This window comes from Mercenaria mercenaria, chromosome 15 (genome assembly GCF_021730395.1).
Source record: "Mercenaria mercenaria strain notata chromosome 15, MADL_Memer_1, whole genome shotgun sequence".
Classification (NCBI taxonomy): Eukaryota; Metazoa; Mollusca; class Bivalvia; order Venerida; family Veneridae; genus Mercenaria; species Mercenaria mercenaria.
In genome coordinates, this window is record NC_069375.1 from 37028062 (window position 1) to 37047167 (window position 19106).

At 35.5% G+C, this 19106-nt stretch overlaps 2 protein-coding genes across 4 annotated transcripts in view; both read right to left on the minus strand.

The window, feature by feature from the left end:
* Nucleotides 1-18478, minus strand: part of LOC123555100 (sec1 family domain-containing protein 2-like) — a 30945-nt gene extending 12467 nt beyond the window's left edge. The window contains exons 1-5 of one of the 3 annotated variants that reach the window (XM_053525018.1): nucleotides 18391-18478; nucleotides 2140-2331; nucleotides 1605-1709; nucleotides 749-874; nucleotides 296-445 (exon numbers count right to left, since the gene is read on the minus strand). In XM_053525018.1, the coding sequence (XP_053380993.1) occupies nucleotides 296-445; nucleotides 749-874; nucleotides 1605-1709; nucleotides 2140-2331; nucleotides 18391-18399 (582 nt within the window). In that variant the 5' untranslated portion in view covers nucleotides 18400-18478. Of the gene's footprint in view, nucleotides 1-295; nucleotides 446-748; nucleotides 875-1604; nucleotides 1710-2139; nucleotides 2332-6733; nucleotides 6875-6913; nucleotides 7019-18390 lie in introns of those variants that run through there. The other 2 variants (XM_053525019.1, XM_053525020.1) reach the window with 2 other exon arrangements.
* LOC123551243 (PI-PLC X domain-containing protein 2-like) lies at nucleotides 12761-16239 on the minus strand. Its single transcript, XM_045340024.2, has 2 exons — nucleotides 15890-16239; nucleotides 12761-14356 (listed from the first exon to the last, which is right to left on the minus strand). Exons 1-2 carry the CDS (start codon nucleotides 15975-15977, stop codon nucleotides 13479-13481), a joined length of 966 nt encoding a protein of 321 aa, XP_045195959.2. The 5' UTR covers nucleotides 15978-16239; the 3' UTR covers nucleotides 12761-13478.
* Nucleotides 18479-19106: the final 628 nt, after the last annotated feature.

The following is a 19106-nucleotide window of genomic DNA, read 5'->3' on the forward strand; positions in this document are numbered from 1 at the left end:
GAAATAATGAAAAGTCTATGTAGAATAAAACTCTTATCAGAAATCTTTTTAACCCTTACCCTGCTAAATTTCTATAATGGACTGGTCCATCTTTCAATTTGGACAGTACCATTAACTGTTAAAAGGGGTGCTTACCAAAAAGATACTGACTGCATAGCGAACAGTGCAGACCATGATCAGACTGCACAGATGTGCAGGCTGATCTTGGTCTGCACTGGTTGCAAAGGCAGAATCACTTGCCGCCGGCAGGCTAACAGTTAAGCTTCCTACAAACTTTTATAACAACAACTCTTACCTTTCCATGCTTACTGTTGTATTGAAGTTCAATCTGGTGAAGGTCTGAGCCAACCAAGGGAAACAACTTGGTGTATCCTGGTGTCAGAAATACAGAGTTACCCAAACTGACAGAACAGAATGGAATATGAAACACCTCTGCAGTGAAGTTCTGTAAAATAAACATAATTATATTTTCTTACTAAGTTTGATTAAGACTGCCTGAAAAAGTAGAGTATTTATCAAATATGCAGAAACAGTGACGGCTAATCTATTCACATCCATACTGATGTAAATTAATTGATGAAAACCACACTGCCACAGACCACTTCCCTCTTATATTATCTTAAAACAGGTGAGTATTTGGAAATAATGATAAATAAATACAAGTCTAGGAAATCATTTGAAAGAGAACTTACTGTAACCTTTCAATGTGCAGGAATGGTGGTAAAGACAAAGACATATTTAAGTATACCATATTTCCCATCCATTCTAGAAGTCTTTCTTCCACTTGATCAAAGAAGTGTGAGTCTTCCTCAACAACACCTGATCTACTGAATATATGTACAGCAGCACTCTCACTTGTTATAACCACAACATACTGAAAGTAATCAAAATTAAACTTGAAAAAAAAAAAGATTGATGGCATTTTTCTAATAAAACCTAGGTATCTACAGTTGAACATGCCTTAGCAGCCGCCTGTATTATGCAACCTCTTGTCTTAAAGTAGTGGACCCGTAATGACTATCAGCAAATTACATATTTCCCGTATGCGATTTCTGCATTTTCAGTTCTTTTACGGAAAAGTTATATGCGTGCTGAGCTACTTTATGTCCAAAGAATTCCGACTTATCTAACAAGAATACGTAATCACACGGAAATTGTCGAGCGTCATTTTGGGTCCGCTACCTTAAGCAGTCAGTCAGCTAACTTCCTGGTTCAAATTCCAACCTGTCTTAAGCAGCAAGACTGGGATACTCCCCTCGACTTGCTGCTTAACACAGGTTTAACTGTAGTGAAAGGGATGCACAAAATTCCTGTGGTCCTAATTTCCTTGGCTCAAAAATGACATACCGGTAGCAGTCAAAAACCAATCAGCAAAATTAGCAGGATACTCAAATTTCTAATTTCTCTTTGATACTTGTCATTTGAAGACTGCAGTTGTGTTGGGTATGGCATTGTTAAGAGACAATTGATTACTGGAAAAAGTTGGTCTTTGCAATGAAGTAGGACCCTTTAAAAAAAAAAATATTGGCCCACATAAAAGGTGAGCAAATCAGAAATTTCAGGTATAAACCATTTTTACGGCCTCATGTTTTCACAAATCTCACCTGGAAGTTGCTCTCTTGTATTATATCTTGCAAAATTTGTCTTGTCACACCTTCCAGTAAGCTGCTGACTATGAACACACCTTTTTTCTGATCCTCTGAACCACTCTGTTAAAACAAAATATATATGACAGGAAACTGGACTCAGCAATTATTGAAGAAAGAAATGCAAACCTTTCGACTGATATGAGAATACTACTGACAATGTTCAATAAAAATCTATCAAAGTGGTAATAAGAAGTAATGGAATTACAAGATACATGCCCTTTTCTGTTATAAAGTCTAGAAAACACTGTTTGAAACAACAGACATAAAAATAAATAAGAATGCAAGAATGGCTCAATGCTAAAAAAATCAGTTAACTCTGACAAAATGCATTAAGCAGTCTACAACAATGTGTACAATTCTGCTAAACAGCCTTTGGAACAACCTCAGAGAAGTTAACGCAACATCCTCTATGGAGCCGGCGCAAATATGTTTTTCTTTCAAAGCTTTATTTATTTTAATTCATTTGCACACAATATTGAGTGATTCACACCTCAAAAGAAGAGAACTCCTTAACATCAGTTGCTCCAGCATTGATAAGTTTAAGCAGACCCCCTTGCCAGTGGAGAAGTTCAGCAGATATTGTATCAATGAAGACAACTGCCCTGTTGGCATGACTGCAGATGGTTTCCAAATGTCTATGTTGACTAGCTGTTATAGTTTTTAAATTGGCCATATTGTGTCCCTGAAAAATGAGATCAAATTGTCATCAAAAACTGCTACTAGAATGCTCATAAGCACTAAGGCCTAAAAAAAAAAATTCTTTGTTTCTGGTAACATGCTCAAAAAAATTAGGGTAGGTAGGTCGGAAAATATTTTTTTTTGGACATTTTTTTTATTAAGAGAGACTTTTCGGAAATTATTTTTTTTGTCAAAAAATGATTAAAAATAAGGGGATTATGCCTTTAGAGCATCAGAAAATTTATTTCTAACATCACTGGCCATGTTTAAAGCATAAAAAGTGCAGTTTTGCATCTTTTTGTTAAAAAGTTGAAAAAAATATTCTCCAAGGCCATAAAAATATTTAGGGTCGGGCCAAAAATTTAGGGTAGGTCGGGATACCGGAAACAAACAATTTTTTTTTTACGCCTAACAGGTAACAATAACTTGTAGGATAAAAAGTGTTGACAATGAAACCAGGAAGTACTTGAATCTTTCTCCTTTGATTTGTGAAGGCAAATAAAAATCAAATATTATTTAGTTTTAACCTAAAACTTGAATCTAAATTGTTCCAGCATTCACGCATTGCTAGCATTTCTTCTTAAACATAAATAAACTGAGGAACACCAAATATAGCACATGAAATCTAATGAGCATCAAGTGATTGGAAAAACTGATTTCATTTTAATAATATTAAAATGAAATCAGTTTTTCCAATCACTTGATGTTATATATATTATAACAAACACTTCTTTAGTTTTCAACTACTTCAGACTGTAAGATCAGGGCAATTATGTTTTCTGCACTTTCAGTGGCTACACAATGAGCAATTACAAGATCAAATTAAATAAATGTGCCACATTACACAACTCCTGTAACATGTGCTGATTAATCTTGGTTATGAAACAAAATGCATGCTGAAAAAACAGTAAGCATTAATCAAACCCTTTAAAGGAATTTATTTGAAATACAGCTGAACCAAACTTAATTTTACAAGCAGAAACTACAAGTAAAAAGACACATTATTATCAAAGACCCATTTAATTGATAAGCACATACTATAATACATTTGTAGTAAAGGCAATGAATTTACTTTGGTAACATTTGAACTGCGCCATGAGAAAACCAACATAGTGTGTTTGCGACCAGCATGAATCCAGACCAGCCTGCGCATCCGCGCAGTCTGGTCAGGATCTATGCTGTTCGCTTTCAAAGTCTATTGCAATTAGAGAAACTGTTAGCGAACAGCATGGATCCTGAACAGACTGTGCAGATGCGCAGGCTGGTCTGGATCAATGCTGGTCGCAAAGCCACTATGTTGGTTTTCTCATGGCGCGGCTCATTTATTAAAGCTAAATGATCAATAATTGCCAGTCACTATGGTTTAATAACAGCAATGAATATGAAAGTCAGATAATTTTGGATGCTGTATAAAATGATTTTAAAATTACTGTCTATTTATTGAGTGGTGGGGTGTTTGGAGGATGAATCTTCTGGGGTTTACTAAGTAGGTTCAGGTTGCCAATGTACTTCTTAAACCTTATGCACACCCTTAAAACCAAAACAACTGCAAGAGTATGTACATAATGTACAGATCCAAACTTGTAGTTCTCTGCAAGTATCACAAACTATTCCCCATTAAATAGCAGTTTTAGTAGGTTTATAGGCCTGGCCACCTCCAACAGCCTTGCTATTGGGTTATCCCCTTAGCGACGTGGTGTTTGCTTACGGATCACAAGGTAGGGGGTTCGAGCCACAGTGGGGCCCTTGGTATTATCTTACACAGGTTTAATTTAATGGCAATGAGGATATTTGACAGACTCATGCAGTGAGCATGGCCTGATGGCCATTCTGGTGAGTCTGTAAACTCTGAAAAGTAAAATGTGGAGAAGTGTAAAGACAGTTGGTTAATAGGTCATTTCCATGATTATGCTTCAGCAATGTGGTTTGAGTGTCTGCTTATGGATCATGAGGTCCCGGGTTTTGAGCCTTAGTGGGTACCTTGGTATTTTCTCTACCATGGTTTAGTTTACTTTGAAATTTATCTAATCATTTCGATTATGCTGACCAAGATCATTGTGTTAACTGTCAAATGAATTGCTATAATTCCAAAAGAACTTTGTTTCCTTTATTCATGTTTTGTCAATGTTAGCAAAAAGCCGGTCAATATGAGTATTGACCGGGCCGGCGGTCAATACTGGTCAATTCAATTTTGGTCCTTGGCAATGTGTCCTGGTCAGGCTCCATTTTGGACAATATACTTATGACTGGTCAATGCTAGTTTATTCAATGCTTTTATCTCCGTACAATACTTAGCCTTTATTTTAAATTAATTAAATAAATTTCTATAAATAACACTCATCAATTGGAATTTGGACAGTGCTGGTCAATTCAAATTGTGGTTTAATGCAATATCCCTATCATAATTTTAACATGTCCAAAACATTGCGTTATGATACTAATTTCACTTGGGTAATGATTACATTTTACTCGGACTTTTTCATAGACTCCCTGTGTAAAATCTCAAAATTTAAACTAAAATAAAGGTTTTAAATCCATATATTAATTCAAAGAAACTTTAAAGTTTTGTTGTTAGTAGCACTGTCTTGGACTTGTGCAGTGAAAAATCTTAATTTGATTTCTAAAATAGTATGATATTTATTTCTAAAGTCACTATATGTTCATTGTAAATATACTTCGTTATACCCAAGTGGAAACTGGCAGGTACTCGAAAATGCAGCTCTCTGATTGGTCAGTTCAAAGAGCTATAAAAATAAATAGATTGGCAACTTGAAAGGCATATAGAGCAAATCTCGCCAACCTCCTGTGACAAAAAAACGAGATCTCGTTTACCGGAAGTGGCGCTTCCTCCACGCGCCATTTTGTATGCGAAAGCAATTATTCATCGGTAAAATAATTATCACCGTATGACCACGCTTCTTTCGATGGCAAAAAAAAAAATGTGTACTTCGTGTCTTAAGGCCATTTCAAATTAAACTAATTTTGTTTTAGAAGCTAACATGTATTTTAAATGTAGTTTTAAAGGTACAAATTGTAACTCCATGCTCGCCGATGTTTGTTTTTAGTAAGATAACGTCGAATCAAGCTCTGACACGAGCTCACGTGAGATTACAGCCAGTTGCCATTCTGTGTATTTTATATTTCTTTGGTCAGTTAGAACCCCTTATGTAAAGATAAAATTATGAGCACATGTAGTGGTCAATACTGTTCAATTGAATTCTTTGATTGCATTACTTATTTTTAAAATAAAGTTTTTCTACTTATATATTATCTGTCTGTGTAATCTATGATCTAACAGAAAATGTTCAATGACAGTAAAAATTCAACCAGTATTATCAATCAACTTCTGACCAATTTAGGAGTACTGATTATATAGGTTGCTCTAACTAAATAATAATGCCTGCATTCACCATATTCAAGCCTCATGCAAATGCTCTTAAATAGTCATTATTTTATTGTTCATAAACTTTGCAAAATATCCCAACAGTCAGTATTGACTAATTGACTAGTACTGACCAATCGACCGGTATTGGCCACTTCAGGGAGTATTGACCGGGGCGGTTTTAACTGCCTGTTAAAACCAGGGGTAGTTTTAACCGCCCAACATTGTGTTTTGTAGTTAATAACCTAATACTCATGGAACACATTAAGGTCAAAGGGAAATAACTAACAGGGCCTTTGATTGGTTGAAAAAGTATATGGTATTCAGAGACAAATATTTAAGATGATTGGTGAAATAGGGTGTCAGACGTTTCACCCCCAAGACTGTTCCTCCCAAGACGTTTCCTCCCAAGACTTTTTGGTGTTTTTTAGCATATGAAGACTTTTCACCCCCTATTTGTATTTATTATTAATATGATTATATTGTTTTTGTTTCTTTAGGGTGGTGGGGAGGGGGCTGTATGAATAATTTCTTATGTATTATAATTAGGTTAATACATTTAAAAAATATTTTATGATGTTTGTTAGTAGAGATGACCATAAACTTTAAACATAAGTTATTTACAATGTTATCTTTTAATCCATTTGTTTGTTCAATGACGGAAAATGTGACTTTGATGATTAAAGGTACTTTTGATAATAGTTACAAAACTAAAAAAAAATATCTTAATCCCTATGTTTATGTTCAGTGATTGAAAAAATAAAAGTACTTTTGATAATAATAACTACAAAGTAAAATATTTTATTGATGTTAAAATTAGCCTTGTTGTTCAAGGTTTGAAAGTTTGCTATCAATTAACAGGGTTGTGACATAAAAAATACATTGCTAAAAGCTGCTATCAAATAATTTACATCACAGTAAAGAAATATATAAATATTTGCAAATTTTGTACAATAAATTATCAATGGTAAAAAATCAGATTGAATAAAAAGTGTTAGACAAGGGCTATAACCCAAAACATTACAATGTAAGTCTATGGGAAAACTGTTAGTTCCCTTTGACCTAATGAGACTCAATGACATCCGAATTGGCTTTTATCCGAAAACTATCTAGTTCACGAGCACATTAATTTCTTAAATGCCCAACTTGTCATATTTTGGAATATGACATTACTAAAAAGATAACATGTTTGTGATCTTTTTACTTTTAAAATCTCTTCGATTCAATACATATTTAATCCAGATTTTCATAAAAAAACTGTTTTTTAAGTAGTTTCGTCGATAATTGGCCTGCTTGATTTTTAATTCATGAATAAGTTCTAAAACGCTGGAGTTCCCTTATCTAATCGACTTTTGTATTTTTGGCCTTTCTCAATCTCAACTGAGAACCTAGATTCTTCTTATTCTAAAATTTAGGCTTTAACTGTATTTAAGAGACTCGACCCAGGTGCTTTTACTGATACTCTCTCCAGCACAAACAGGCACATGATCTGCTCAACTAGATCCTTTCATTGCACGAGACAATATTCGATTCCGTTTCTCCAAACACTGCCCTATGTAAAACGTACATTAATTCATGATGGTTTGAAATCAGAGAAATTTGTTCCTAATCAACCGGCCACGGAAACATAGCATATGTAGTTTTCCCTTCGAACATTTGCAATTTGATAAGGCTCACGGTACTTTGAAAGCATCAATTGTATTTCCTGCAATTGTCAAGACTTAATTGTTGCATCCATGGGGATATGTATTTATGCTTTAACGTCTTGATTAATGAGCTACCTTCGGATTATAGACAACATTCTGGCTCGACATCGTCGCACTGCCAATGAAGACAAATCTGTTATAATGACAGCATTCACAAAGCACTGGGAAGAAATGCCAGTCTTCCCACGAAACAAAATGTGTATACAGAGCTCGTGCAGGAGCTTTGCCAGGAGCTCCGATAAAAAGAATGGATGTACCCTATCCTCTTGAAGTCGGGATCCGTTATTTCCTCATAAAGTCACTATGGACACTGTTCAGTTCCCTCAGACAGCTGCTGTTCGAAGACTATAGGAAGGTCTGCGGGAATGGCAGAACAGACAAGCAAAAAGAAAGAAGCCAGAGGTGCAGTGAATGTCCGACACAGCCGATCCTTCATCCGGAGAGTGTCCCGGGCTAAAAAACAACCAATGAATGGTTCTCAGCGGATAAGTAATACACTTTTGCATATTAATTTGATCATAAGTTGTATTAAGGACTTCAGTGAATCCCTTGATTTTCTTGTTTGTTTGTTTGTTTTGGGTTTAACGCCGTTTTTTCAACTGTATTTCAATCATGTGACGGCAGGCAGTTAATCAACCAGTGTTTCTGGATTCTGTACCAGTACAAACCTGTTCTCTGCAAGTAACTGCCAACTTCCCCACATACCAGACTTGGATATCTGGTGATTTCACCGGTGCTGGAAAACTCCATCTTACACCCCGGGATGATTCTCGTGCTGTAAATGACGTATAACGAACTACATATGTACAGATGTTTGTAGTAATAATAATTTTTTACTTAGAACGGGTTGAAAATCAAATACCTTGATAGTTCCACTTTGTTCCTTATAACATATTTCTCGATTAAAAAAAAATGTCATTTTACAGAGAAAACATGACGTATGACTGCAGATGATAAAACAAAACCGGAACTATTACGTTGTTTCGTCTTTGTAACGTCGTGACGTACTTCCTGTTTACGGACGTAAAGTTCCCGCTCTTTGTTAATACACTTCTATAAGAAAAAAGTGCTATGAGAAAATTATTTCTTTGAATTTATTTTTTACTATCATTTGTTGAATAGGCATGCAAGAAAAAGATTCTATCACTGGCTGTAGGTGCAGATGGGAATATCCGGCTCTCAGGTAACTATCTATGCGGTAACTCGACAGGAGCCTCGTTACCGCCTAAACAGTTACACTCGAGACCGGAAACTCCCATCTGCACCTACAACCAGTGCAAAATCTTATAATATTATTGGTGTTTAAATATGGCTTCTAAATATAAACTACTTTATAAAATGTCTTATTCTAGCTAAAAAGAGTGCAGCATGCTTAAGGTGATGTGTTTGATTATCCAACGTTCCTCGAACGACAGCTCCTCTCAAAAACCTTCGCTGCATATAGGGATCACAAGAGCTAGAACTAGAAATCAAGACGTCCATGCTGACCCTAGTTCATTCACTTAAGTTTCGTTGTTGATTTAAACAGTTCTTGTAGGGTCAGCCGAAAAAAAACATTTATGTTAGCAATCTTTGACAAGTAACAACAATATAACCATATGAAAAAGAGCCCTGACCCCTTATGGCCATCGTTTTTAACATAGCGGAATGATTTTAATTTATCTGGTAGAGATCTCCCATGGACAACTTGCGCAAATGTTTTTTATAAAATTGTAACAAGACGGCCAAGATGGCCCTAGGTCGCTCACCTGAGAAACACACCATAACAGTGTAAGCTGGTTTGACCTAGTGATTTCATAGAAACAAATATTCTGGCCAATTTTCATTAAGATTCGCGCCTTTCCTTTTGCTGTTCATACGAAATAAACGTCATAATTTTCAATGGAAAAGAATATGTGGTCTCTTGAATTTAAATAAGTATTTTCTTAAATATATCCTGGTGACCTTGTTTTTGACCCAAGATGACCCATATTCAAATTTTTCCTAGATTTTATAAAGGCAATCATTCTGACCAAATTTCATAAAGATCAATTGAAAAATACAGTCTCTATCGCATACACAAGATTTTTCTATAATTTGCCCTAGTAACCTAGTTTTTGACCCTAGATGACTCATATTCAAATTCGACTTAGATTTCATCAAGGCAATCATTCTAACCAAATTTCATGAAAATCAATTGAAAATACAGTCTCTATAGCATACACAAGATTTTTCTACAATTTGACCTAGTGACCTAGTTTTTGACCTCAGATAACCCAGATTCAAATCTGACCTAGATTTCATAAAGGCAATCATTCTGACCAAATTTCATGAAAATCAATTGAAAAATACAGTCTCTATCGCATACACAAGATTTTCCTATAATTTGCCCTAGTAACCTAGTTTTTGACCCTAGATGACCCATATTCAAATTCGACTTAGATTTCATCAAGGCAATCATTCTTACCAAATTTCATGAAAATCAATTGAAAACACAGTCTCTATAGCATACACAAGATTTTTCTACAATTTGACCTAGTGACCTACTTTTTGACCTCAGATGACCCATATTGAAATTTCACCTAGATTTTACCAAGGCAATTATTCTGACAAAATGTCATGAAGATCAGTTGAAAAATACAGCCTCTATCGCATACACAAGGGTTTTCTACAATTTGACTTAGTGACCTAGTTTTTGACCCCAGATGATCCATTTTCGATTATGGCCAGATTTCATCAAGTCCATTATTCTGACCAGAATTCATGAAGATCAATTGAAAAAAAAACAGCCTCTATTGCATCACAAGGTTTTTCTTTGATTTGACCTAGTGACCTAGTTTTTGACTCCAGATGACCCATTTTCAATCTTGGCCTAGATTTCATCAAGGTTATCATTCTGACCAAAATTCATGAAGATCAATTCAAAAATACAGCCTCTATCGCATACACAAGCTAAATGTTGACAGACGGACAGACGGACAGACAGACAGACAGACGACAGACAGAGACAGACGCCGGACACCGAACAATCACAAAAACTCACCTGAGCAAAAAACAGTTTCAGAAAAAAAGATTTCTTGAAGTTTTTCACAAAACCATACAGAGGAAACTAGCCCCGCTTATTAGAGGTCATGTCTTTAAACAAAACACGTGGTTTGAAGCACAACAAGGGGAAATTTAATTTATTTGCAATAGGGCCAGCGGTTTCCAAGGAAAAGTTTTCCTTTGTTTTTCCATCGCTACTAAGTACGTCCTTTTTTTTTAAAGAATCTGAAAGAGAAACGTCGCAGAATTATTCCTGTTAAATTTGAATATTTACATTCGCCCTATTTTTTTCCATTGAAAATTATGACCATCATTTCGTATGAACAGCAAAAGGAAAGGCGCGAAATTTACGTCATATCTGCTTATTGATAACCGACCGCTGTTTTGTCGACGTCCGCTTATAGTTAGGGAGAACGTTCCTTAGATGACTTCGCAGTTATTCCGTGTGTTGAACAGAATGGCCGGGAAGCTGATTTTAATGTTAAATGCCACAAAATATGTGCACTTTATAATATTATCTTGTTTGCAGATGGAAAGGAAATATAATGTTAGTATAGGTTATAGATCATTTATTGAACTTTTAATGCATTTAGAAGTTCAATAAGTGTATCTATAACCGGCTTATAGTTTAACGCCCCGTTTAATTTAACTGACGGGTCAAAACCGTAAAAAGTTCTCTGAAGGAAACTAACCACGCCTTCTGTTAATTCATTGGCTAGTCTTATCTTCACTCATGGTGGAGAAGTACACGTTTACTACAACTTTATACAATGTCATTTTAGTGCCAACCTTTAGTAAAACAGCGGTTGATCCAGTGCTTGATTTTGATTTAGTTTATATCATAAATACATCAGTCTTATCGAGTAGTTTGTGGAACACAATTTTATATTCTTATTCAATGGAAATTTAATATGCAGGTTTAACTCGTAATGATCTAACAGTACAATTCAGACAACTACATGTATAAATAAAACGAGACAAAGTAGAATTTAAGTGCACCCTGGTTTATTTTTAGACCAGTAGAGGTAGTGAAATGTGCAGAAAGGTCAAACTTGAACTATGAAAGTACAGCTTGCATTAAAATATTTGAGCCGCGCCAGACGTCTGGTCAGGATCCATGCTGTTCGCTTTCAAAGCCTATTGTAATTAGAGAAACTGTTAGCGAACATCATGGATCCTGACCAGACTGTGCGGATGCGCAGGCTGGTCTGGAACCATGCTGGTCGCTAACCCACTATGTTGGTTTTCACATGGCACAGCTCATTTATCTGTTTGGTCCGTTTATTACATAGACACATTACTTGTATGCAGTCCGTGCTTTGGTAATTGCTCCGCTTCCTAGAATGTGGGAAATCCATAATAGGCGGAACAATGAATACTCATTAATTTTGAACTACTTCATGATTAAGTGGATCAGATTCTTCAGTTATGAAACAAGATGAAAATAAATTGGTTACTTTTTTGAAAATCCCTCGCTTGTCATTGGATAAAAACGATGGTTGAACTATAAATATAAGAAATGAAACTATTTTTTTCGGTATTCATGCGAAATGAACGACAGAATAGGATCGGCAAATTGAACATGAATCGCTAGCGCGATTCATGGATTTGCCGATACTATTCCGTCGTTCATTTTGCATTAACACCGAAAAAAATCATGTCATTTCCTAATTGTATTTCGCATGGCGGTTTATGAGAAGATGTACTTTAAATAAATTTTGGACAACAGGAGGACGACGGATATCTGGGAATAATTCTAAAATTTCGTGCTCAGGTGAGGTAAAAATTAAATCGCTGGTCCTAGTTTGAGATAATTTCACACAGATGTTCCTTGCAAGAGCCTGTGCAACATCTGTTCAAATTATCGCAATTCATCAAAAATATTATTTCGATTCGTCGTAAACACGACCACAACAGAGAAGGGTTCTTTGCCCTATACTATTCGCAGCATCTTGATTTGTCAGAAATAACGGCCACTAGAGAGCGTATTAAGTTTTCCTTCTATGGTTTTGCAGAAAATCCTCTGAATCTGCTGATTTTTGAATTGGGCGTTTTCATGCTGTTACAGGAAATATTTGAATTGTAAATTACATCCACTGACTTCCTTTTATGCTCAGAATGGTGTCTTTCACAGATCTCTTAATCCGGGTTTCTTTATATACAGCTGCGAGATTTTTATACACCTTAAAAAACGAAACTTACGACGTCCCTCGATATGTTTGATATCTTTCGTATTACTGACGATATAGTTTTGAAAAATTTCATACTTTTAGGAAACATACATTGTTAATGACATATAAAATTTAAACACAACTGAGTGATACTATAGTGTCATTTTATTTATTCTACTGTCTCAACCCGCGGCATATAAAAGAAAATTGTCCATTCTCTTTAATATAACAATTCTTTGTGAATGGCATTTGACGTATGAAATATTTCTTGCTTTACCATTGCAAAGAAGATAAGTATACATTATTGACTAACTTAATGTCTAAACTTCTAATAAAAGCTAAAGCAGTCTTAAGCGTTTCTATCTGTATAAAGCATACAAATGTTTGACTATTGGGGAAACTGGCATGTTAAATCAGGCGTTCAAGTGTTCAAGTACTGTTTCCAAGTTCTTATCAAATAACTTCACAACTGACCCATTCATGCTTATACTCCCTTAGGTTAGTGTCCATCATCTTTTAAAGTAACTTGTACTATATTTACATGCTACAAGATAGATTACTGAAATTCTTCACTGTTCAATGGATGCTCTTAAAATAGTCATATTTCCTCTTATTTATCCCAAAGAGCTATAAAAATAAAAGAAACTGAAATGTTTCATTTCCATATGAAACTAGTAGTCCTTAGAGGTCACTGATGCTGTTTTGCACAGATTTGAATGTAAAGACCATGCTTAGAAAGTCAATAATATCAATCAGCTTTCATTCAATAACATAGTGATCTTTATGTGTCCGTGGTGTATATACACAGGTTAACATGAATACACAACAAGGAAACTATTTATATTGCACTTTGAATAAACAATTTTTTTTAAAATGTTGTCGGTATTTCCGTAATGGTCTGATTTAGTCCTACCACTGTCTGTATAAAGTCATGTTTCTCAATAAAATCGGCGATACATATATTTATTCCTTGCGGACCTGGAACTTTCCCGCTTTTCAACCATTTGACAAACTCACGTGTTGCTTTGGAGGCCATGTTTCCTTCTAGACTCGAACCGAGGTTAAAGGCAATGTGTTTATGACTCGGAGTGAGTATACCTTGCCACGAGTATAGACAGTCATTTTTGTACCTGAGTTTATTAGAGTAATTCGTTTCAAGGAACCTGATAAGAGCTGCAAGGTCACCCGTGTTTGCCCAAGGAGATTCTATTGTACTTGCAGCCCATATTTCTGGATACTGAACAATATTATCATCATGGTATATAGTTATAACCCTGTATGGTGTCTGCCACAAGGCTCTGAGGCTTGTTCCCCACATCTTATAGTTTGGGGTAGAGAAGGGCGGAGGTACACTTTTATGGCCAAATACATTTCGTACCTCAGCTAGAAGCATGTGGTGTGCAGTCTGGTTCATGTTGTAGAAATGATTGAAATCTAAAATGACTACTTCGTATGGATTTTGATTAAGAAATGTGTTTATATCCCGTAAAGCCAGGGGTACAAGACCGCCATATAATCCATGCACGAATCTAAACTCCATTGTGTCCGGATGTACCGCCACTCTAAAGTCAAAGTACCGCACACCTGCATGCAGCTGCTCGCTAATACTCAAATTTTGTGTCTTTGACCATCTGTGTACGACTCTTTGACCACAACACGAGTTTCCCAGCCTCCGTATACTGGGCGTTTGGTCCACGGCAGTGCCCAAAGCAGGGTCAAGGTCTCTGGTGCCGGAATTGTGAGACCCTATCAAAACAGAAAACTTTTTTTTAATAATCCATTAAATTAAAAAGATATACCAGAATAATCTTGACATAAGAAATGTTATAGATAAGTCATTTGCATGCGACCGTATTAGTAGAGCTCTTCATCTCTAAAAGCCGTGTTACCAAACTCGAGATATTTTGCCAATCTCAAGTACGATAAGTCAAGTATATTTTTTTTTTCTAAATTTTACGCACTTTTAGTGCATATAGATTTCAACAACATCAACGTTTTATCGATAGTACAATTCCAAAGTACGGCGCCGGATTCCTAGCTTTATAGAGTTACAATATGTTCGATTTTAAAATATGTATCTAGAGAATTATCCTGCAAATTAATCTTCAACATAAAGCCTACATGACTTTCATGTCCCATTTTCTCTCTTGAGTTATGCTACTTTTTAATTTAATAATATCACAATTACACCTATACCTTGTGTACTAAACTTCTCTTACTGCTAGAACATAAAGTGGACATTCAATTTTTGTTCTCTTTGCTACAACTACAGTTTTACATTGTGTACTCATTTTCTCCTTCAGTTGCAATCCAATTCAAATGGAACTCTGTATACTGGTACGTTATTAAGTTGGACACGCGCATGTTGTTGCGGCTGTTGTTTTTCATGATTTATGCTCCTGGCGAAACTACAACTAAATGTGTACCTTATTTACTCTGACAACATTTCCAGTTTCAATCGAATTCAAATGAAACTTGGTATTCATTATCATCACGGAGTGGACAATAGGGTTATTATAACAGTAGCTTGATCTGGGATGCAGTATTCGGCTCGAGTGGATTTTGCCAAATCGGATCTCACGAGGCGTGCAAGCGCCGAGTGTGATCCGACCTTGCAAAATCCACTCGAGCCGAATACAAAGTCCCAGATCTAGCTACTGTTATAATGACCCTTTTATTATATACCTTTACCATTTTGATTCTTGTTTTGTTCTTGAACGAAATCTTCAATGTTTATCGATATTAAATGGAACTTAGTGAAGTTTTTATGTGCGCTATTTATAGAAATGTGTTAGGTCATGCATATTAATGAAAATAGTCCGGCAGCATACAATACGGAAGGTACAATACGGCATTTAAAAGGTACAATACGGAATTTTTGTCTGACTGTTCATATTTAATTGTGACATACAAGCTGATTTTTTTACAGAATTTATATAGGTATATAATAAAAGCGCGTGTTGTCGAGACTGCATGCAATGTCCGAATTTATTTTCAAAGTGTGCTAGTCCTTCGCTTATTTAAAATATTCTCACATTTAGCATTTCTTGAGTCATACAATGTTGACACCCATTTATGTAAAATATCATTTTTTGATAAAAGGAATCAAGCATAAAATTTGTGTATGTGTACATCACATTTTAAAATCTGTCATCTATTATGAACACTTTTAATAACATAAATAATGTGTAATGAAATTAGTAAATACATGCTTATATTGAATATGTAATTAGTAATAAATTACGAAATATGTAACTAGTAATAAAGAACGAGACTTACCTGGTATGGCTAAACAGCTGATCGGTACATTTGTTACCCATTGCGGTAAATCTGACATCCAACGACTGTATTTCATGATCGATTCCATTTTGATTTTAAACTACTAGTACCGAATTATTCCACTTTTATACTGGACACACTTTCATATCTAACATTCATTTATAGGATGACCCCATGAATCATGATAAGATATTTACAGCACATCAATCATGTCAAGGGAGACTCATATACCCCAAGGCAGATTTTGATAGGACAGCTGAAATCCATAACTGAAAGCAGCATTTTTGCACAGCTTATTTAAATCCTAGAAAGAAGTACTATTTCAAGGATTTTGTTAAGAGAAGCCACTACACAATTATAAAAACGCGAAAAGTAGGTTAAACCACGGACGAAAGCTTCAAGTACGCCTGTATATATTCACATTCGGAAATACTTAAAACTTATTTAAATTGGAAATATTTTCCTACCAGGATGTAAACCGTAGCAATAGATTCACTAATTCATTCGGTAAAAGTACCGCAAAGTGCTAAAATTTTCACCCTTTCGTGGTTTATATTGTTTTCAATATGTTTTTCGCTTTAAATGAACACTACTATGGAAAAAAGTGAGACAAGAGCTTACATTTGTTTCATTCCGTTCAGTTTTTCCTTTTCTTTGTGTGTGTGGGGGCGGGAGTGGGACGTTTGATTGTGTCATCCTTATGCTATGATGGTTTTTTTCATTGTACAAAATTATATCATATTTATTCGAAAGTCTACGAAAACTTTTAACTCGTCCAACTATACAGATTGAAGAGTGTTATATTAATAGTGCAGAAGTGATTTTGTGAAGTGAGACAACATTTAGGCTCCTGTCTCACTTGTTGTTTCTAGTTAAGAGCTATAGCAAACTCATTAGAAAATGCCGATGACAGTTTCTGTGTCAACGGTGGCGGTATCACCGCTTCTGTGAAATCTCTCTATGGTAGCTGTTCAGTCAAATGGGATGTTTTGGGTTAATGAGAATTAAGTGATCGAGGTATAGGATGCGACTGAAATTCATGTCAGCCTACGTTTTGACACAATAGTTGTAATATGGTCGAAAAATATCTCTAATAAAAAGTCCTCAATGAATACATACAAAGTTTTCCGTTGTGTGCTTAGTTTATGGTTACGCATGCTTAGTTTATCCAAAGTTCAGCAATGTTGGATCATTTTCTCTCCAATCACATTCTTAAAAACCGTAAAGCTGTTAAGCATTGGATCGTTACTTCACACAAACCGACCTTATTTCTCTGTGAAAATTGTGAGTGATCTTACTTTTTCTTTGGAGGGGGTGGGCCATTTTTAATTAAAAAGTCACAAAAATACACATTAAGTAATGTAATTTGGAAACGAGCGAAATTCGTTTTAGGGCAGAACAATCGTGACAAAAACAAAATAACATATTTTTCCTGCCGTATCCTGGGAATTAATTCATTCAAATTTTGATATTTAATTATATATCCGTATGAATGATAATATGCTAGTTTTATAAACACACTTGCATGTGTTATTTTATTTTATTGTTGGCCATTTATCAATGAATAGTTTATATTATATGAGCCGTGCCATGAAAAAACCAACATAGTGGGTTTGCGACATAGTTTGCGACCAGCATGGAGCCAGACCAGCCTGCGCATCCGCGCAGTCTGGTCAGGCTCCATGCTGTTCGCTTTTAAAGCCTATTGGAATTGGAGAAACTGTTAGCGAACAGCATGGAGCCTGACCAGACTGCGCGGATGCGCAGGCTGGTCTGGATCCATGCTGGTCGCAAACCCACTATGTTGGTTATCCTGTGGCACGGCTCATATGTGATCTCTATATCAGTATAAATGATATTCGCTCATTTGATAAACACACTGCTTGTATGTGTATTTTTTTCACTGCTTAACCTTTAGCCTGTTGGTGGCAAATGAATTTTCCTTTGCGACCAGTGCAGATCAAGATCAGCCTGCACATGGTCTGCACTGTTCGCTATCCAGTCAGTAAATTTTCAGTCAACATCCCTTTGAATAATGTAGGGATAATACACGTTTTTTGTGTGTATTAACATCTGCAGAAGCCCGCGGGACTGTTTGTGACCGAGGCCGACTAAATGTATTGTTTTCATATGTGATGACTTTACGATTCCGGTACATTTTCTGTTTAACATTCTGTTGTTCTTGGAAACGGTAAACATGTATAATAATATCCGTAGCCAGGGCCTATAAATAAACAACACCATCAGAAGTGCATCCTGAAGGTTTTTAAACGAATTTTTAATCTCCAGTTATTACAAACATGAAATTACCAAAAACAATATTCATATAACTTCAACAATTGGTAAACAGGAGGTCAATTTCAGTAATAACTTTACATTCGAGTTATTTTGAGTACGGATACATTAAGAGTACGGATGAGTACGAACGTAATGACAAACTTTCACGCTGTTTACATAAATTCTTCCAGAAATTAGATAAAAACATATCGACTGATACTTACCAAAATCATAAATATGATTCCTGAAAACAAACAGTCGTACAAATTACTCGCGATTCTTTAATATTCACGGCTATCTACAAAAACTGACACGACGAAGAGTTCTAAAAGGGGAGTAAACAAGGGAAGAAACGAGTACAAACATTGTTGGGGGCAGCGCATTTGGCGTTGGTAGGTGATACAGCAAAACATTCTATGGTTTAGATTGCATCTTTTATGCTACAAAAAGAGGATTTTATGAAACAAACAAGACATATATACCAGATGTCAATCTGCGCAGAAATACATATACGTCCCAGGGAAAGCATTAACAGCACGCGAATTGCCTTGTTTGCTCACGAGTTCTCTCCCCTTAATACATGGGAGGATCCAGTGAGGAAAGTAGTTTTTATGCAAGAATAAGTGGTACTGTGGGCTAGTCCATTTTAGGAATTTATAAGGGTAAAGGTTAAAAATGGATAAGGTCGTAAACCTAGTAAATGAAATGATATCTTTGCACTGCTCGATCATGTTGAAATTTTCTAAACGTGTAGGAAAATTGATAAATGTTCTCATATATAGATATGACAGATATTATCAAAAATATCAAAGGGGCGTTTGCAGTTTCGATAAGAATATTACCGATAAAAAAGCAACAACTGAAACGTCTCCTTTTAAACAACTGACATTGTAAATTGTTGTTTTTTTCTTCGGTGAACTGGTTTAATTGTTGAAAGAGT